At 40.1% G+C, this 22,314-nt stretch overlaps 1 protein-coding gene across 1 annotated transcript in view; it reads right to left on the reverse strand.

Annotated features, from left to right (window-relative positions):
• Window positions 1-22,314, reverse strand: part of LOC133541584 (transient receptor potential cation channel subfamily M member 5-like) — a 109,053-nt gene that overhangs the window by 19,272 nt on the left and 67,467 nt on the right. Inside the window, exons 14-19 of the mRNA XM_061885072.1 lie at window positions 19,292-19,421; window positions 16,984-17,129; window positions 12,765-12,877; window positions 8,079-8,189; window positions 7,957-8,003; window positions 7,640-7,875 (exon numbers count right to left, since the gene is read on the reverse strand). Of these exons, the coding sequence (XP_061741056.1) occupies window positions 7,640-7,875; window positions 7,957-8,003; window positions 8,079-8,189; window positions 12,765-12,877; window positions 16,984-17,129; window positions 19,292-19,421 (783 nt within the window). The remainder of the gene's footprint in view (window positions 1-7,639; window positions 7,876-7,956; window positions 8,004-8,078; window positions 8,190-12,764; window positions 12,878-16,983; window positions 17,130-19,291; window positions 19,422-22,314) is intronic.

Genomic DNA, 22,314 nt, shown 5'->3' on the forward strand with positions numbered 1-22,314 from the left:
GCTTGCACATTTACTTGTGAGCAAATACGTAAGAAGAGTTTGTGATACAACTGATTTTCTACAGTTTGTTGAAAAAAGACCCATTGTGCAAAACAAACTTGTTTTACCTATCAGTACCTGTTTTTGTATATTTGGGATCTGCATAAGTCCCGAAAATGTGGAATCAAACCGTATTCATAAAACAATCTTGCCTTCCTTTATACTTCCTCCAAACAAGTCGTTAAGATTTGCACAACTTGAGACGTTATTCCAACATGCGACGTCAGCGGAGATCTCCTTATACGGCAACGTTTTACCCAAAGAGCTTTGTGCAAGTCCGCCATTGAAGTATGACATTGTATTCGCTAAGTTCCTTTTTTTCCCCTTTTTCCTCTTGTTGTGGGGCAGACTGGCTCGTACATGCACATGGATCCTCCGCTGTTGCTATTTCTAATATAAACTAGCATACAGTTCGAACTTATATCTGTCAGTAGACCCGATATGAAAGTGTGAACAACTACAACATGGCTGACGTGAGAAGACGCTGTCAAAATGAAAGCGGTTTGAAGACGATCTGTAAAACATCATTTATGCAACATTTTCACCAAAGAACCATTATACATGTGCGTCTCCTATAACAGTGTGACCTCGGACTATGTTAAGGTAACGTGTGGAGTTCCCCAGGGTTCGGTCCTTGGCCCTGTACTCTTCAGCATCTACATGCTGCCGCTAGGTGACGTCATACGCAAATACGGTATTAGCTTTCACTGTTATGCTGATGACACCCAACTCTACATGCCCCTAAAGCTGACCAACACGCCGGACTGTAGTCAGTTGGAAGCGTGTCTTAATGAAATTAAACAATGGATGTCCGCTAACTTTTTGCAACTTAATGCCAAAAAAACGGAAATGCTGATTATCGGTCCTGCTAGACACCGACCTCTATTTAATAATACAACTTTAACATTTGACAACCAAATAATAAAACAAGGTGACTCTGTAAAAAATCTGGGTATTATCTTCGACCCAACTCTCTCCTTTGAGTCACACATTAAAAGCGTTACTAAAACGGCCTTCTTTCATCTCCGTAATATCGCTAAAATTCGCTCCATTTTGTCCACTAAAGACGCCGAGATCATTATCCATGTGTTTGTTACGTCTCGTCTCGATTACTGTAACGTATTATTTTCGGGTCTCCCCATGTCTAGCATTAAAAGATTACAGTTGGTACTAAATGCGGCTGCTAGACTTTTGACAAGAACAAGAAAATTTGATCATATTACGCCTGTACTGGCTCACCTGCACTGGCTTCCTGTGCACTTAAGATGTGACTTTAAGGTTTTACTACTTACGTATAAAATACTACACGGTCTAGCTCCAGCCTATCTTGCCGATTGTATTGTACCGTATGTCCCGGCAAGAAATCTGCGTTCAAAAGACTCCGGCTTATTAGTGATTCCTAGAGCTCAAAAAAAGTCTGCGGGCTATAGAGCGTTTTCCGTTCGGGCTCCAGTACTCTGGAATGCCCTCCCGGTAACAGTTCGAGATGCTACCTCAGTAGAAGCATTTAAGTCTCATCTTAAAACTCATCTGTATACTCTAGCCTTTAAATAGACCTCCTTTTTAGACCAGTTGATCTGCCGCTTCTTTTCTTTCTCCTATGTCCCCCCCTCCCTTGTGGAGGGGGTCCGGTCCGATGACCATGGATGAAGTACTGACTGTCCAGAGTCGAGACCCAGGATGGACCGCTCGTCGGGACCCAGGATGGACCGCTCGCCTGTATCGGTTGGGGACATCTCTACGCTGCTGATCCGCTTGAGATGGTTTCCTGTGGACGGGACTCTCACTGCTGTCTTGGAGCCACTATGGATTGAACTTTCACAGTATCATGTTAGACCCGCTCGACATCCATTGCTTTCGGTCCCCTAGAGGGGGGGGGGTTGCCCACATCTGAGGTCCTCTCCAAGGTTTCTCATAGTCAGCATTGTCACTAGCGTCCCACTGAATGTGAATTCTCCCTGCCCACTGGGTGTGAGTTTTCCTTGCCCTTTTGTGGGTTCTTCCGAGGATGTTGTAGTCGTAATGGGGGTAAACTTTATGGCTGGCTCACATCGTGGTCACTCCGTGATCACGTACGACCGCCAGACACTTCTGGGTGTGGACGAATCGGGCCGTTTTGGACTGATAGACACTTGCGTGCTAGACTTGCTAACTAGCATGGGAATTCATCGGCGGCTACATCCAGCGGCCTGTGAAGCAGGGGAGTATAGTAGCAGCGGGGGCCGTCTACGGAGCAGACGCCAGCGGTGTGATCGGAAACGCGGATGCCGAGCGGGGCTAAAAACAAAGCAGAAGGCTAATCCCCACAGAACACCACTTTCCTCCATCCCGAAGACGGATTTAGATGGAAAATGCGAGACTACTGGTCTGGGTAAGGAGTCTGTTAAATTAGAACAAGTTTTTTCTGCTTTGAGTGTTTCAGAGTTGGACATGTGTTTTACTGAGGTGGCTAACTATGATGCGTGCAGTTTATCAAAGCAACAAACAAACAATCGAAAAATCCCCGTTACTGAGGTGGCTAGCCATGATGTGTGCAGTTTATCAAAGCAACAAACAAACAATCGGAAAATCCCCGTTACTGAGGTGGCTAACCATGATGCGTGCAGTTTATCAAAGCAACAATCAAACAATCGGAAAATTCCTGTCGTATCAATTCCTAGATATGGTCGTAACAATACTAAATGCACTGGGCATAATAAACACAACATTATTAATATTGCTACTACGGATAATTTGATCAAAAACTCCCTAAAACAGCCCACTACCTATAATATAGGTTTTTTAAACATAAGATCATTGTCTCCTAAAACGTTGTTAGTTAATGATATTATCAGAGACAACAATCTTAACGTCATCGGTCTCAGCGAAACCTGGCTTAAACCAAACGACTTTTTTGCGCTAAATGAGGCATGTCCTCCTAACTTTGCACATGCGCATATTGCCCGTCCGCACAAAAGGGGTGGGGAGGTCGCACTAATATACAACGAAAACTTTAACCTTAGTCCTAACATAAATAATAAATATAAATCGTTTGAGGTGCTTACTATGAGGTCTGTCACACCGCTGCCTCTACACCTGGCTGTTATCTACCGCCCCCCAGGGCCCTATTCGGACTTTATTAATGAATTCTCAGAGTTCGTTGCTGATCTAGTGACACACGCCGATAATATAATCATAATGGGGGACTTTAATATCCATATGAATACCCCATCGGACCCACCGTGCGTAGCGCTCCAGACTGTAATTGATAGCTGTGGTCTCACACAAATAATAAATGAACCCACGCATCGCAACGGTAATACGATAGACCTAGTGCTTGTCAGGGGCATCACCGTTTCCAAAGTTACGATACTCCCGTATACTAAAGTATTGTCCGATCATTACCTCATAAAATTCGAGGTTCAGACGCATGATCGTCAAACTAATAATAATAATGCCTGCTATAGCAGCCGCAACATTAATACAGCCACAACGACAACTCTTGCTGACCTACTGCCCTCGGTAATGGCACCATTCCCAAAGTATGTGGGCTCTATTGATAACCTCGCTAACAACTTTAACGACGCCCTGCGCGAAACCATTGATAACATAGCACCGCTAAAGTTAAAAAAGGCTCCAAAAAAGCGCACCCCGTGGTTTACAGAAGAAACTAGAGCCCAGAAATTATTATGTAGAAAGCTGGAACGCAAATGGCGCACGACTAAACTTGAGGTGCACCATCAAGCATGGAGTGATGGTTTAATAACTTATAAACGCATGCTTACCTTAGCTAACGCTAAATATTACTCAAATCTCATCCACCGTAATAAAAACGATCCTAAATTTTTGTTTAGTACGGTAGCATCGCTAACCCAACAAGGGACTCCTTCCAGTAGCTCAACCCACTCAGCTGATGACTTTATGCAATTCTTTAGTAAGAAAATTGAAGTCATTAGAAAGGAGATTAAAGACAATGCGTCCCAGCTACAACGGGGTTCTATTAACACTGACACGATTGTATATACGGCGGATACTGCCCTCCAAAATAGTTTCTCCCGTTTTGAGGAAATAACATTAGAGGAATTGTTACAACGTGTAAATGGAATAAAACAGACAACATGTTTACTTGACCCTCTCCCTGGGAAACTGATCAAGGAGCTCTTTGAATTATTAGGTCCATCAGTGCTAAATATTATAAACTTATCACTCTCCTCGGGCACTGTTCCCCTAGCATTCAAAAAAGCGGTTATTCATCCTCTTCTTAAAAGACCTAACCTCGATCCTGACCTCATGGTAAATTACCGACCGGTGTCTCACCTTCCCTTTATTTCAAAAATCCTTGAAAAAATTGTTGCGGAGCAGTTAAATGAACACTTAGCGTCTAACAATCTATGTGAAACCTTTCAATCCGGTTTCAGGGCAAATCACTCCACGGAGACAGCCCTCGCAAAAATGACTAATGATCTATTGCTAACGATGGATTCTGATGCGTCATCTATGTTGCTGCTCCTCGATCTTAGCGCTGCTTTCGATACCGTCGATCATAATATTTTATTAGAACGTATCAAAACACGAATTGGTATGTCAGACTTAGCCCTGTCTTGGTTTAACTCTTATCTTACTGATAGGATGCAGTGTATCTCCCATAACAATGTGACCTCGGACTACGTTAAGGTAACGTGTGGAGTTCCCCAGGGTTCGGTCCTTGTCCCTGCACTCTTCAGTATCTACATGCTGCCGCTAGGTGACATCATACGCAAATACGGTATTAGCTTTCACTGTTATGCTGATGACACCCAACTCTACATGCCCCTAAAGCTGACCAACACGCCGGATTGTAGTCAGCTGGAGGCGTGTCTTAATGAAATTAAACAATGGATGTCCGCTAACTTTTTGCAACTCAACGCCAAAAAAACGGAAATGCTGATTATCGGTCCTGCTAGACACCGAACTCTATTTAATAATACAACTCTAACATTTGACAACCAAACAATTAAACAAGGCGACACGGTAAAGAATCTGGGTGTTATCTTCGACCCAACTCTCTCCTTTGAGGCACACATTAAAAGCGTTACTAAAACGGCCTTCTTTCATCTCCGTAACATCGCTAAAATTCGCTCCATTCTGTCCACTAAAGACGCTGAGATCATTATCCATGCGTTTGTTACGTCTCGCCTCGACTACTGTAACGTATTATTTTCGGGTCTCCCCATGTCTAGCATTAAAAGATTACAGTTGGTACAAAATGCGGCTACTAGACTTTTGACAAGAACAAGAAAGTTTGATCACATTACGCCTGTACTGGCTCACCTGCACTGGCTTCCTGTGCACTTAAGATGTGACTTTAAGGTTTTACTACTTACGTATAAAATACTACACGGTCTAGCTCCATCTTATCTTGCCGATTGTATTGTACCATATGTCCCGGCAAGAAATCTGCGTTCAAAGGACTCCGGCTTATTAGTGATTCCCAAAGCCCAAAAAAAGTCTGCGGGCTATAGAGCATTTTCCGTTCGGGCTCCAGTACTCTGGAATACCCTCCCGGTAACAGTTCGCGATGCCACCTCAGTAGAAGCATTTAAGTCTCACCTTAAAACTCATTTGTATACTCTAGCCTTTAAATAGACTCCCTTTTTAGACCAGTTGATCTGCCGTTTCTTTTCTTTTTCTTCTATGTCCCACTCTCCCGTGTGGAGGGGGTCCGGTCCGATCCGGTGGCCATGTACTGCTCGCCTGTGTATCGGCTGGGGACATCTCTGCGCTGCTGGTCCGCCTACGCTTGGGATGGTTTCCTGCTGGCTCCGCTGTGAACGGGACTCTCGCTGCTGTGTCTTGGATCCTCTTTGGACTGGACTCTCGCGACTGTGTTGTATCCATTGTGGATTGAACTTTCACAGTATCATGTTAGATCCGCTCGACATCCATTGCTTTCCTCCTCTCTAAGGTTCTCATAGTCATCATTGTCACAGATGTCCCACTGGGTCATTATTGTCACCAATGTCCCACTGGGTGTGAGTTTTCCTTGCCCTTATGTGGGCCTACCGAGGATGTTGTGGTGGTTTGTGCAGCCCTTTGAGACACTAGTGATTTAGGGCTATATAAGTAAACATTGATTGATTGATTGATTGAATGATTTGTGCAGTCCTTTGAGACATTTGTGATTTGGGGCTATATAAATAAACATTGATTGATTGATTGATGTTATGTAGACCACAAGGAAGTGTTTTAAAAATTGTCTTTCCTCAATTTTTTTTTACATATTTTATATTCTTCTCTAACACAGCTGGCGTGGTAATTTTGTTGTTTTTCTTGACTACAATGACAATAAAACTTCCGCTTTTGTGGTAGATTTCAGGTTAATACTGCCATGCTTTTATTTTGAACCATACTTTTCGCTGAACAGGTTTTAATGATGTGTAAATAGACAGCACCATATTTTTAGTACTATAGAGCGCACCGGATTATAAGGTGCACTGCCGATAAGAGGGTCTTTTCAGGTTTATTTTCCTACACAAGGCGCACCAGATTATAAGGCGCATTAAAAGGGTTATATTATAATTTTTTTCCAACATTTACAAACTTCCTTGTGGTCTACATGCATGTAATGGTGGTTCTTTGGTCAAAATGTTGCATAAATTAGGTTTTACAGACCATCTTCAAGTCGCTTTCTGCGCCGTTTTGTGGCTCCACTTTGACAGCGTCTTCTCCCTGTCAGTTTTGTTGCAGCGGTAGTTTGCGGCACTTCCAATGCGAGTGTACTGAGAGATGTTAGAACTATTTCCTAATATTAGAAATGGAAACAGTGGAAGATGACCGTACCGCAACAAAAGGACAGAGAAAAAAAAAGGATCTTAACATTTTCGGGACTTATGCAGATCCCAAATACACAACAGCAGGTATCAATAAGTAAGAGAGTTTGTTTTACATTACAGGGCGAAACAAAATGCCAGATAATATGCCTCTTAATAGGTGCCATTTTGGGGTCCTTATACACACACCATAATAAAACCTGTATGTTGAAGCACGGTACGTCAGAATACTGTAGCCGCAATGTGCCAACATTTCAACAAGCGTTTCGCATTTTGACAGATTTTTGAGCACCGGGTGTAATGTTCTATATTCTCAATGAAACATCAAACGTTTGGTGTTGCTTGCTTATGGGTGCTTGCTAGTGCCATTTATTGAACAGGCGTTAACCTGCAGTCCACATGTATCTCTCATGTGTGACTGCCATTTACTGGTCACATTTATCATTACATCAGGTACCAAATAAAATTGCTACGAGGTCAGTAAGCACAACCAAAATTAATCTGTACATTAGATTGAATTTATTAGTGAGAAAATAAAAGGATTTTAAGTGCACCTTATAGTTCGAACGTTGCTTTTGTCATTTCACATTATTTGGCAATTATCGTTAGCAATGCGACATAATTTTGACATTTTTGGAACCATTCTTTGTACAAATGCCTCTTTTGGCTCTCAACTTTTATTTCGACTTTGCATGTGGATATCGACCTAAGCGTGCACAATTTAGTAATAAGAAAAACATGTTGGACCTGGACCTAATAAGGACCAATTTAAACGGGTTCCACGGTATAGTTTAAACTTCTTAAACACCAACCTGTCGGATTTCTTCACAAACTAATGTAAAAACCCAAAAGTAAAGCACAAATTCCAGGGAAGAAGGGCCTTTTGGAGGTGGGGGCTTGAAATCCACCAACAGGATGTAGGCGAAAAGGCAGAGAAACAGGAAGTACATCAGCACGTTGCCCAGGAAGGTGGTGACGGGGGCGCCGCAAAACTGTCTCCACCGCGTCACAATGAACGGTGGTGTCCTGATGTCGGATGTTGAAGAGGCTGAAATAAAGAGGTAAAAGCAAAATAACTGGGATCACATCATAACATGGTGAGTAATCAACGTTGTCTTTGCAAACCCACATGTTAGGTTTTCTTTTAGAGCCTGGGACTCATCCGCCTCTTCATCCCTAAAAGCCGACACAAGGAAAAAGGTTTGGGAAACGGTTGTAAACATAATTGGGATTAGGATCAACTGTATGTACTTGTGTACAATATCAGCAAGGGGGAAGACTACGCCATCATTGTCCTCCAGAATGTCAGCGTCTTTGAGGTTGACCTGGACAACTACCGGATTATCCTCGTCTTCCTGCTGCCTGCAACACACACGCACACATGCACACACACGCGCACACACACGCACACACACACACACACGCACACACACGCACACACACACACACACACACACACACACACACACACACACACAATTACTTAAGGTCTGGGAATCTTTGGGCACCACATGATTGAGGGTAACGATTCGATTCAGAATCGATTCGATTCAAAAGGATTCTTGATTTAAAATCAATCCTGTTTTAATAACATTGGGTTTTTCATATAATGTTCAGTGAGCAGGTTGTGTTGACCTTTATGTTGCACCATGACTAGGGAAGGTTGTTTGGATATTGTCCTATATGTAAATGCTTTACTATAATTTGAAAGCACTTTCAAGGTTCATTCATCTGATTTACTCACATTGTCTACAAGATGGCAGCAAATGTGTAGCATTCAGAAACCGCCTGGTATTTAAGATTACCCAATTTTTCTGACCATAGAGAGCACCGGATTAAAAGGTGCACTGCCGATGAGCAAGTCTATTCAGGTCTTTTTTTGATATACTAAAGGCACATTAAAGAAGTCATATTATGATTTTTGTCTAAATTTAAAACACTTCCTTGCGGTCTACATAACATGTAATGGTGTTTTTTTGGTGAAAGTGTTGCATAGATTATGTTTTACAGACCATCTTCAGGTAGCTTTCTAAGCGTCTCTTCAGGATGCGCCGTTTTGTGGGCGGTCTTATCTATGTGGCTCACCTTCGACAGTGTTTTTTCCCCGTCATCTTGCGTGCAAGGATGGGAGTGGAAGACGTGTCAAAAGATGGAACTAACTGTTTTAAAGACATTCAGACTTTACTTAAATCAATAACGGAGTAGCATCTTCTCATCCGTGGCTTAATGATGCAACAACAACGCCGGAAATGTGTCCCGTAAAAAAACGTCCGAACAGACCTCTCTTATAACAAAAGTTCTATGGGTGAATTATGTAAACCCACTACAGTTTTTAGCGCTTTGATAGCTAGTCTAGTGACATATATAAGTAAGAACTTTACACTACTTTATATTAGAAATGGCAAGAGCGAAAGATTAATGTCCCATAAGAAGGTAGAGAAAAAGAAGAAGCTTATAACTACGGTGTCATCACGGACTACAATTGCGGACTTGTGCACTTTTTCAGGACTTACGCAGATCCAAAATACAGATCAACAGGTACAAGAAGGTGAGGAAAGTTGATTTTGCATAATATTGCGAAACAAAACGGCAGGTAGTATGTCTGCTGATAGGGGCAATTTTGCGGTCCTTATACAAACATCATAATACTTGTATGTTTATTGTGCCAACAATCCATCAAGCGGTGCAGCTTCATAGCTCACCGAAGTCATACTAAAAACATTTTTGACAGATTTTTGAGCATCGTGTGTAATGTTCTATATTCTCAATGGAGCATTTCAAGTTTTGGTGTTGTTTATCGCCATCATATTGCAGTCTATACGTAACTCTTATGTATGACTGCCATCTACTGGTCACACCTATTATACCATGTACCAAATAAAATTTCTTCAAGGTCAGTAAGCACAACCAGAATTATGCCGTGCATTAGGCGCACCAGGTTCTAAGGCGCACTGTCGATTTCTGAGAAAATCAAAGGATTTTAAGTGCGCCTTGTAGTCCGAAAAATAAGGTAATTTGAAAGCACTCCAAGGTACGACGTCTCGTGGACCAAATTCAAGACGTTGGCGGGTCATATGCCCGCGGGCCGCAGTCTACACATTCCTGATCTTCCTCAACAATATGATTTGCCTGAGTGGCTGGACACGACAGATAAAATATATATATATATATATATATATATATATATATATATACACACATATATATGTGTGTGTTTATGTATATATATACATATACATATATATGTATATATATATACACACACATATATATACACAAATATATATACACGCATATATACACACACATATATATATATATACATGCACACACACACATATCTATACACATATATATATACATATATATATACACATATATACATATATTCACATATACATATATATATACACATATATACATATATTCACATATATATATATATATATATATATATATATATATATATATATATATATATATATATATATATATATATATATCCCTCCGGGTACTCCGGCTTCCTCCCACTTCCAAAGACATGCACCTGGGGATAGGTTGATTGGCAACACTAAATTGGCCCTAGTGTGTGAATGTGAGTGTGAATGTTGTCTGTCTATCTGTGTTGGCCCTGCGATGAGGTGGCGACTTGTCCAGGGTGTACCCCGCCTTCCGCCCGATTGAAGCTGAGATAGGCGCCAGCGCCCCCCGCGACCCCGTAAGGGAGAAAGCGGTAGAAAATGGATGGATGGATATATATATATATATATATAGTGAAGAAAATAAGTATTTGAACAGCCTGCTATTTTGCAAGTTCTCTCACTTAGAAATCATGGAGTGGTCTGAAATTTTCATGGTAGGTGCATGTCCACTGTATGAGAGATAACCTAAAAAGAAAAATCCAGAAATCACAATCTATGATTTTTTAACAATCTATTTGTGTGATGAAGCTGAAAATAAGTATTTGAACACCAACATTAATATTTGGTAGAGTAGCCTTTGTTTGCAATTACAGAGGTCAAATGTTTCCTGTAGTTCTTCACCAGGTTTGCACAGACTGCAGGAGGGATTTTGGCCCACTCCTCCACACAGATTTTCTCTCGATCAGTCAGGTTTCTGGGCTGTCGCTGAGTAACACAGACTTTCAGCTCCCTCCAAAGATTTTCAATTGGATTTAGGTGGGGAGACTTGCTAGGCCACTCCAGAACCTTGATATGGTTCTTACAAAGACTCTTCTTGGTTTTCCTGGCTGTGTGCTTTGGGTCATTGTCATGTTGGAGGATCCAGCCACGACTCATCTTCAATGATCTGACTGAGGGAAGGAGGTTTTTGGCCAAAATCTCACAATACATGACTGTAGTCATCCATACAGTACAGTCGTCCTGTCCCATGAGCAGAAAAACACCCCCAAAGCATGATGCTACCACCCCCATGCTTCACAGTAGAGATGGTGTTCTTGGGATGGTACGCATCATTCTTCTTCCTCCAAACACATATAGTGGAATTATGACCAAAAAGGTCAATTTTTGTCTCATGTGTTCACAAAACTTCCTCCCATGACTCCTCTGGATCATCCAAATGGTCCTTGGCAAACTTAAGACTGGCCTTAACATGTGCTGGTTTAAGCAGGGGAACCTTCCGTGCCATGCATGATTTCAAACCATGACGTCTTAGTGTATTACCAACAGTGACCATTGAAACAGTGGTTCCAGCTCTTTTCAGGTCATTGACCAAGTCCTGCCGTGTAGTCCTGGGTTGATTCCTCACCTTTCTTAGCATCATTTTGACCCCACCAGGTGATATCTTGTATGGGGCTCCACTCTGATTGAGATTGACTTTCATGTTTAGCTTCTTCCATTTTCTGATGATTGCTCCTACAGTGGACCTTTTTTTCACCAAGCTGCTTGGCAATTTCTCCGTAGCCCTTTCCATCCTTGTGGAGTTATACAATTTTGTCTCTGGTGTCTTTGGACAGCTCTTTGCTCTTAGCCATGCTGAATGTTTGGGTCTTACTGATTATATGAGGTGGACAGGTGTCTTTATGCAGCTAACGACCTCACACAGGTGCATCTGATTCAGGATAATACAGTGGAGTGGAGGAGGACTTTTAAAGGCGGACTAACAGGTCTTTGAGGGTCAGAATTGTAGCTGATAGACAGGTGTTCAAATACTTGGGGCGGTATAGCTTGGTTGGTAGAGCGGTCTTGCCAGCAACGTGAGGGTTGCAGGTTCGATCCCCGCTTCCGTCATCTTAGTCACTGCCGTTGTGTCCTTGGGCAAGACACTTTACCCATCTGCTCCCAGTGCCACCCACGCTGGTTTAAATGTAAAAATTAGATATTGGATTTCACTATATGAAACGCTTTGAGTCACTAGAGAAAAAGCGCTATACAAATATAATTCACTTCACTTCACATATTTTCAGCTGTATCACACGAATAAATTGTTAAAAAATCATAGATTGTGATTTCTATATTTTTCTTTTTAGGTTATCTCTAATACAGTGGACATGCACCTACCGTGAAAATTTCAGACCCCTCCATGATTTCTAAGTGGGAAAACTTGCAAAATAGCAGGGTGTTCAAATACCTCTTTTCTTGAGTGTATATACATACACATATATGTACATACAGTGTACACATACTGCATATATATGCATACATACATATATGTATGTATACATATATATGTATACATACATACATACATATATATATATATATATATATATATATATATATATACATATTAAAAAATGTTTTTCATTTATTAAATTTCTCTCTCTCTTTTTTTTAATCATGACAAGTAAGAATCGTGATTCATTCAAAAAACTTGTGTTTTTACACTCCTTACACACTTACATTAATGAGCCTCTGAATCTAAAATTCCCTGGCAAACTCAAACATCTCAGAATGTAGAATTTTGCGCGACACTAACCTGAAGCTGATAAAATCTATGAAGATGAGAGGGGGCATGAAGAAGGCGATCACCAGCTTCCACGCCTCGGTAGTTCTGTCCATGCTGCCCCACCAGATCTGGGACAGCAACGACTAGAGAGAAATAAATCAGCATTAACACAAAAACACACACTGTTACTCTGCACCAGTGGTTCTCAAATGGGGGTACTTGAAGGTATGCCAAGGGGTACATGAGATTTTTTTAAAATATTCTAAAAATAGCAACAATTCAAAAATCCTTTATAAATATATTTATTGAATAAAACTTCAACAAAATATGAATGTAAGTTCATAAACTATGAAAAAAAAATACAACAATGCAATATTCAGTGTTGACAGCTAGATTTTTTTGTGGACATGTTCTATAAATATTGATGTTAAAGATTTATTTTTCTGTGAAGAAAAGTTTAGAATGAAGTTGATGAATCCAAATGGATCTCTATTACAATCCCCAAAGAGGGCACTTTAAGTTGATGATTACTTCTATGTGTAGAAATCTTTACTTATAATTGAATCACTTGTTTATTTTTCAACAAGTTTTTAGTTATTTTTATATCTTTTTTTCCAAATAGTTCAAGAAAGACCACTACAAATGAGCAATATTTTGCACTGTTATACAAATTAATAAATCAGAAACTGATGACATAGTGCTGTACTTTACTTCTTTATCTATTTTTGTCAACCAAAAATGCCTTGCTCTGATTAGGGGGTACTTGAATTAAAAAAATGTTCACAGGGGGTACATCACTGAAAAAAGTTTAAGAACCACTGCTCTGAACAATAAGCCTGTTCAGTCTCATCTAAAACGGAACTACTGGACAGTAAAACACATTTAAGTCGGCCCTGTTTTTGTCGATAACTCGTCCAAGTCGACGTAATGAAATCCTGGTCAATCGTGTTCTTCTTATAACTAAAAAAAACACACGCTTAAGTCGAGATCGACATCCATGGTCAACTGCTTTTTTAACATAAAATTTCAGAGCCAAATGGATAATTTCTGTGAAAAATAGGTCAGTTAATAAAGACATTTATTCTAATTTTTGCTAAGCAGCGTGAAAAAATAACAGAAACATGACTAATGTTACATAGCATTAAAAGAGTGACTTCCTAAATAAACTTCAAAATAAAAGAATGACAGTATTTACCGGGATTTAACCACAGCAAAAAAAAAAAGATTTCTATTTTTACATTGTCAGTTTAAAAGCAGTGGTCCTCAACACCTGGTCCGCGGATTCACACAGAGCTGCAAATAAATATGTTTGAAATGACATTCATTTAAATTTTGTCTTCCAGGTATCTTATTTAGGAAGAATGGCCCCTATGTCACACTGTACTATATTAAGCCTTCTCTATTATTGCACACAGTTACGGTAAGCTAGCAAAAAGAGTTGCAGGGAAACAAGGACAAGGGTCTTAAGATGAATTTCTTTTGGTGTAATAATACTGTAGTAATTGTGTGAAAAGCGTAAACTGTACAAGCACAGCTTGAGCATTGGGCTTGTTTCCCTGGCGCTCTTAGATCTCCCCTTTTACAAGGCAAAATCCTCCCAGGTTCCTCCAAATTTGTCTCTTTCCTGACTCCTCTTCTCCCCATCAAAACTAAAGATACTATGGGCCTAATTCACTAAAGGTTTGCGTGTACTAAAACAAGGTTAAACTTGATAGCACATGCAAAGCTAATTTAGTAAACGTGTGCAAAGTAGATTGCGTCTTTTAAGTGAGTAGAATAAGGTATGCAATCAATTTTGGGTCTCTGTCTTGATTAATATAGAAACTATATGTTGATCGTCAAGGACAGCACGGTGACACAGGGGTTAGTGCATGTGCCTCACAATACGAAGGTCCTGAGTAGTCCTGAGTTCAATCCCGGGCTCTGGATTTTTCTGTGTGGAGTTTACATGTTCTCCCCGTGACTACGTGCGTTCCCTCCTGGTACTCCGCCTTCCTACCACCGCCAAAGACATGCACCTGGGGATAGTTGATTGGCAACACTAAATTGGCCCTAGTGTGTGTATGTGAGTGGGACTGTTGTCTGTCTATCTGTGTTGGCCATGTGATGAGATGGTGACTTGTCTAGGTTGTACACCGCCTTCTGCCCGAATGCGGCTGAGATAGGCTCCAGCACTCCCCGCGATCCCAAAAGGGTATGCGGTAGTAAATGGATGGATGGATGGATGGATGGATGTTGATCATCAAAACGCACACAATAATGGGAGGATAAAATAAAATAAGACAAATGAATAATTTAGCACACGCAATGTGAATTGTCAACACTCATCACCGTTTTGCGAGCACTATTTTGCGTTTTATTTCGCACGTGTGAGAGGGATGTGCAAACTGACAGTTTCACACACAAGGATTAGTGGACAGCTAGGTTGAACCGTGTCCCGAAGCGGTCACGTGGTACAACTTGGCAACGAGGCTTCACATGTCATCGTTTTCGGCTCCTCCGGTAAATGAAGCAAGCCTCGATACGCACTTCATGGAAACGGCCCCTCCGTAACTCGACACACGCCTCAAAGACTTGGCACATTTGGTCTCATCACTAGAAGATGGAAGGATCAGTGTTTGCATATAAACTTTCCATAAAGACCACAATAAATATGACTAACATCTACTGTATGCATCGATTGCCATGCTGGAACTCCATGTTTAGTGCGTCATCTGTCCACTTTGACAACCACTTGCTCCGTTCTTCCCTACAGAAGCAATGCGATGAGAACCAACACCTTTGTCATCTTGAGTACGTCTGACTATGCTGACCTTCGTCCATATAGTGGACTGGTAAAGTCCTTTCCATAACATAGTCTGCCTACTCATTGTGTCCCATGTTCATGTGGCTATACTCTCAATTGAACAGTATTTTACATTTCAGCTACTTAAAATGGTGAATAAATTAGGCTGACCATATTCTGAAATCCCGAAAAGAGGACACATATATGCGTGCCAAGGCAGGAAGCACGCCAAGGCCGGGACTAGGTGAAAATTTGCCAATGATACTTGAACTTGCTTCATAAATAATATATTTATTTAAATAAAGGATTTTTTCTCCTCTGTTGACAGCAGTGTTGGCGCTAGGAATTTTCAAAATGGGGTCGCATGGACACCATCAAGTCATTAAAATGGGGTCCCACAGTAAATTTTTGGGGTCCCACTATTTCTAAACGTTTTGAAAACAAATGATAAACATATGCATTATCCTGTTATATCTCACATTATATATTGTGTTTTGGAAAAAGGTTGTCATAAACAGTACCTAATGTATTAAAATAAGTAATATTAAAAAAAAGACAAATTTGTATACATATGTAAATGTATTCAGTTATAAACATTCATTCACTTTCTTCTTTCCTTTATGGATCTAAACTTAACCGCTCCTAGTAGTTTTTTCAATGTTTTTATTTAATAAGGTGTAGGTGTATTTATTTCAGTATAAAAATGTAAAAAGTGTTTTTCTTCGGTCATGAAATGATAACGGTGTGCCAGGGCATACATACATTTTATATTTAACGCTTAAATCTCTGGAGTCTACATCAATTTCAGATCCATTCCTCATTTAAAAATGTTTGTTTTGTTTGTTTGTTTGTTTGTTTTCCGCCCTTTTTTGGCAGACACAACTATGTTTTTTATGGCAAACACAAAATATGCAAAATCTTCCACCAAAAATATTTTTCAAAGTGGAATATCTGATGTGACGTAATCGGGGTTGAGGGGGGGTTAGGGGAGGGTGTATATTGTAGCATCCCGGAAGAGTCAGTTTTGCAAGGGGTTCTGGGTATTTGTTCTGTTGTGTTTATGTTGTGTTACGGTGCGGATGTTCCTCCGAAATGTGTTTGTCATTCTTTTTTGGTGTCGGTTCACAGTGTGGCGCATATATGTAATAGTGTTAAAGTTGTTTATACGGCCACCCTCACTGTGACCTGTATGGCTGTTGACTAAGTATGCCTTGATTGACAATCTTATCACTACCTCACTCTCTTGCTGTCTGCCCCTCCCTCACGAATGTTGTTGCGTGCATACACCTTCACAATTTGTTTGTTTTTAACGCCTCTTAATCCTGTACATACATTGAAAATACACGCAACCTTGACACAAAACGCAATCCCGCCCGGACACCCCGGACAGTCCCATAAAAGAGGACATGTCCGGTGAAAAGAGGACGTATGGTCAGTCTAGAATAAATCACAATAGTGGGGTACCTGAACGCCGTCATGGCTGAAGAACAGGCGAGCATCAGCCGCAGTTGCCATCTGCAGACACGTCGCTCCAACCCACACTGGAGACTTTCTTATCAGGAGGGTGAAGGAGCGCCTCTCGCTGCTCTGGTAACATTCTCCAAATACATCTGAACAGCACAGACACTTGATTGTCAGGTAGAAAAGACGGAGGTAGAATGCTAAGCTAATTGCTGCTCAGATACAGAAGATCTAGATATTGTACGGGGTTGCGTCCGCGTCACTAGATAAACAAAAAAAGGCCTTGATTTACTAAAGTACTAAAACGCGTGCAAACATGATAGCACACGCAAAGCTGGTCTACGAAGTGTGTACAAAGTGGATTTTGTCTCTTAAAGTGTTTACAAAGTACAAAGAAGAACAACCATGATAAACATTCTGAATGTATTTCAGCCATCCTTTTTTTTATTCTCAAAATAATCTTACTTATCTCATGATATGAAATATGACTTACTTCACCAATTATTATTTATTTATTCATTTTTATTGTGATTACTAATGGAGTATATTGTGAATAAATTAAAACAGGAAGTGAACAAAAGTTTAAGCAACTGTTATGTAAAAGAAAAGGGGTAGGATTAAATAAGCTCTGCTTCTTTCTATTCCTTTTCAAACATGTTGAAAAGAGAAACTGGAAATTGTGATGTATCATGATGTATGCTTGCATATTTGAAATAAACTCAAACTCAAAGGGGAAATGCACTTTTTTGGAATTTTGCCTATTGTTCACAATCATTATGAGACAAGAACACATTAAATTTATTTTACAATTGTTAAGGTGATATAAAACACTGGAAAGATGCGGCTAATGGGAGCCACCGTTGTAGTCTTCAAAGCCCTCTAAAGCAACTTCAAAACCCTCCATCAACGTTTCATATACACACACACACATATATATATATATATATATATATATATATATATATATATAATGTAGTAACAGACACCTTCAGAACAATATGTCATATGTACAATATTTACAGTTTTTTGATGATTTCCCCGGACTGATTTCTTCCGCACATTGATTTTTTTTTGCATAGCAACACAATTTCTGACTTCTGCCCACAAGTGTGCTCCTACTTCCGGAATCAAACACAAGTCTGTTTTCTAATCATTGCAGACTTGGTAACAGACAACTAAGACGACTATGAACTTTCTTTTTTTTTAAGCTGAATATACTGCTATAGAAGCGTGCAGGAAGGAAGTGTGAGACATTAGAGCAGACGGAAGCCGAGAGAGGGTGATGAAAGCAATTTTCACGCTATAAATATGCAACTTGGAGCCAAGCTATTTCAACATAAATGGAGTGCTTACCCAAATAAACCGGAGTAAAATGTCCCTGTCCAGCTGGACCAGAAAGACAACTGTCCATTGACTGAGTAACTTTAATATCGATAATGATACACACAGCACATTATGCGTGTTAGTACAACTACAGTTCATATGCTGTCTGGCTCGCTAGCTGTGTAAAAAAAAAAACATGAAATGTGGGCCAATATTTTACAGATACTGTAATATGCTTGTTCATGTTTTTTCAGTCAGTACAAATTAGTGTCGTATAAAAAGTGATGTGCATTATAAACCCAAACGTATTTTTGATTGATTGATCGATTGATTGAAAATTGTATTAGTAGATTGCACAGTACAGTGCATATTCCGTACAATTGACCACTAAATGGTAACGCCCGAATAAGTTTTTCAACTTGTTTAAGTCGGGGTCCACGTTAATCAATTCATTGTATTCATGGCGTTTCATGCTGTCGCTTATCGCTTGCCGTAGTTAGCTTCTATGGCTAATACCATAGCACGCCGACATGTTACTATGCTACAAAAAGAGTTCCTCAGTATTAGCTCTTACAATAACAATGTTGCTACAGTTTGCTTCTTATGCAGGTTAAGAAACGTAAATAAAGCATTGTTGGCGGTTTTTGAATGCATTTTTAAAGTGATTTAGAGGTGGAATTGATTGCTTCCATTAACTGCATTGCTTGCTACTTAGAACGAGACATTTTTTAAGTTAGAAAGCGAACAAAAAAATGCCTTTGTCTCCTTGTTGCTCATAATGGTTGTGAACGATAGAAAAAATTCCCCAAAAAGTCCAGTTCCCATTTAAAGGGGTTGTTTGCCACAGAACCCCCTCATCTGGCCCCTCTCAATGAGGAGGAAGAGACTTGACAAAACAATCATTAGTTGCAGCCTTCATCCAGATAGGATTCTAGCAGCCTCTCCACGGTCTGCAACGAAACTCTGGGATCGCCCTTATCCCACTCACCGTGTGCAAGATCCTCAAACTTCTGTGCCAGCTCTTTCATGGCCGCTTTGCTCTCATTCTCACTCTCCAAATGAGAAAGTTCCCTCAGTAGCTTGCAACCACCGAGGGCACACATGACCGACTCGCCAGCCTGACCACCAAGGGAAACACAATCGATAATATGTCAGTCAAGCAAAAACCTGTGGAGAACAATCATTTTGAAAGTGTACAATAATTATGAACAGTCAATGAACGTTATAATAGTTTATAGGGGTGTAACGGTACGCAGTGCCGGCCCGAGCCTCCATGGGGCCCTAAGCAAAATTTGATTTTGGAGCCCTCTATTTCTGCCAATAATATTGATTGATGATCATTCACACACCTACCATAAACTCATTGCGGCTCTGGCAGTGTTGTTTACATTATCCTATTGTCAGCCTGGCATGTGCCACATATGGTTCCTAATATTAAAATGTAGAAAACATTAAGCTACAAGAGTGGCCTGGGGTTGAACAGTCCAAGTGATAAAGCTTTGTATTTACAGTAAAAGTGTCATCTTGTCTCATCAGTCTTGTACATATTAGTCTTTAATTACTAGTTTATATTTTTAGTTAATTGTTCATATTTAATGTTTACTTTGTACAAAAAGAGTGCAGTCTACTGAAGTTAAATTCCATGTGTGTTAAACATAACTGCACAATAAAGCTGATTCTGATTCACTTTATTATTTTTGGTAACAAAAACCTGAAACAGCAATGTGCAAAAATAATTCGTAGTGCAAGAAAAACAATAAAGTGCAACAATAAAATCACTTACATATATATAAAAGGGAACAAATTCAATTGTACAAAAATCAACATAATTAAATTAAATATCAAGCAAATACTTAAATAATATTAATGAACAGAATTACCAGATCAGCAGCAGCACTCTGTTGACAGAAAATTGTGTTTTTGTACAATAATATATCTTTGATCATTTAGAAATAAATCATCAGTCAGACTCGTACATGCAAAAAATAAGAATTTTTTGTTAATTGCTTTTGGGGGCTCCCTGGCGGCCGCGGGGCTCTAAGCAAGCGCTTAGTTCGCTTATGCCTTGGGCCGGCTCTGACGGTACGTGTATTTGTATTGCACCGTTTCAGTACGGGGGTTTCGGTTCGGTTTGAAGGCGTACCGAACGAGTTCCACACGGAAATAATAAGTAGCGCACCGCACGTTGTGTAAACAATGCACACCGAGGCACCATGAATTGATTAACGTGGACCCCGACCTAAACAAGTTGAAAAACTTATTCGGGTGTTACCATTTAGTGTTCAATTGTACGGAATATGTACTGTACTGTGCAATCTACTAACAAAAGTTTCAATCAATCAAAAAAAAACAATACACGGCATGCTAGCAGCGACCGAGCTACGATAGACTGACCATACCTCCTCTTTTTACCGGATATGTCCTCTTTAGCGGGGCTGTCTGGGTGGAATTTCCTAAATGCCTCAAATGTCATTTTAAGTTAGGATTGTGTGTATTTTAAATGTACGTTCAGGGTTAAGAAGGGGTTAAAAACAAAACAAATTGTGCACAGCAACATTCGTGAGGGAGGGGCAGAGACAGAGAGAGCAAGAGAGTTATGATAAACGCGAATGTGTCGCCAGGTTCTGCTTTTTACCCATAGATTTATCAGATTTAAATTTTTATTATCTATAGCAGAGGTGTCAAAAGTGTGCCCCGGAGGCCATTTGCGGCCCACAGCTAATGTTTTAAAGGCCCACGGCACATTCTAAAAATACTATTAAAATAAACAAAAACATAAACAAAAGTGAAATAAAAAAGCTTAAGGACTTAATGTAATTTAGAAAAAGTTGCAACATTGACTAATAAAACAAAGCTGTTTTTAATTTATTTCAAACTGTCATTGCTCAAGACATAATATCGAATCAAAATCAATGTTATTATGAATTATTGACCAATGCAAGTTTCCCATTACTTCACATCAACTATTCCACTAAGAAAAATATTTTTGGTGGAAGATTTTGCAAATTTGGTAAATAAATAACCAAAAAATTAATATTTTGTTGTTTTCTTACTGTACCGAAAATGAACCGAACCGTGACCTCTGAACCGAGGTACGTACCGAATCAAAATGTTTGTGTACCGTTACACCCCTAATAGTTTACCATAAAAGAGCGAGACCAAATAAAAAATAAAAAAAACACACACAAAAAAAAACAGGAAGTTTCAGCATGCTGTGATGATTTAATCCAAATACACAAGGCAAAACTTACGAGAATCTTGATGCTAACTTAACATAGTGTAGCATGGAAACTAATAAGCATAAACTTAGGGCTTAGCATGAAGCAAAACATAAGCGATGGCGTAAGGCGAACAAGAAATCTGTAAAGACTGTCCGGGCAAGATGGGTATAAATAAGGGACATCATTGCGATTGGATGTGTTTAAATCAGCGATCCATGTTTACCTCTGGTTTCTAGGGGCGGTGATTTGGACACACCGGCCTCTGTTAGTTGATCGGGACACGCACTTCTGCCCAATCGCAATCATGCTCCTAAGAGAAATAAACCTACGCTTAGGAGAGGAACCTAAACAGGATATAACCTGCAGGGACAGGTCATAACAGGAAGAGACTTCACCCGTCGTTAACAACAAAGATGGCCTCATGACGGAAAGAGTGGCCACTAAAAAACAGTTTTGCCACCAGGAAGGTGAACGACCTATTGTGATGTAGGACCAGAACCAGGGTGCTATGTGGTTGTTTAGGGCCACAACCACTAGAAGGGGCCACATCATTATGACGACCATTAACGTGGTCATCGTGCTCTGCAGAGGTTTACTCATTACTACTTTGACGAACGGAACTGCCTCATGTTTCTGCTGAACATGTATTCAGCGTTGAGTCAACCTTTGTAATAGTTGTAGTTCAGTTTAGCAGCATCAAAGCTGTGTCCATTCTAAGGCCGTCAATGTAATTGCTAATTTAGCATCGACTCGAACACCATCATGGCAACCGTGTTTCTGAAACGACCGT

The sequence above is a fragment of the Nerophis ophidion genome, linkage group LG23 (assembly GCF_033978795.1).
Source record: "Nerophis ophidion isolate RoL-2023_Sa linkage group LG23, RoL_Noph_v1.0, whole genome shotgun sequence".
NCBI lineage: Eukaryota > Metazoa > Chordata > Actinopteri > Syngnathiformes > Syngnathidae > Nerophis > Nerophis ophidion.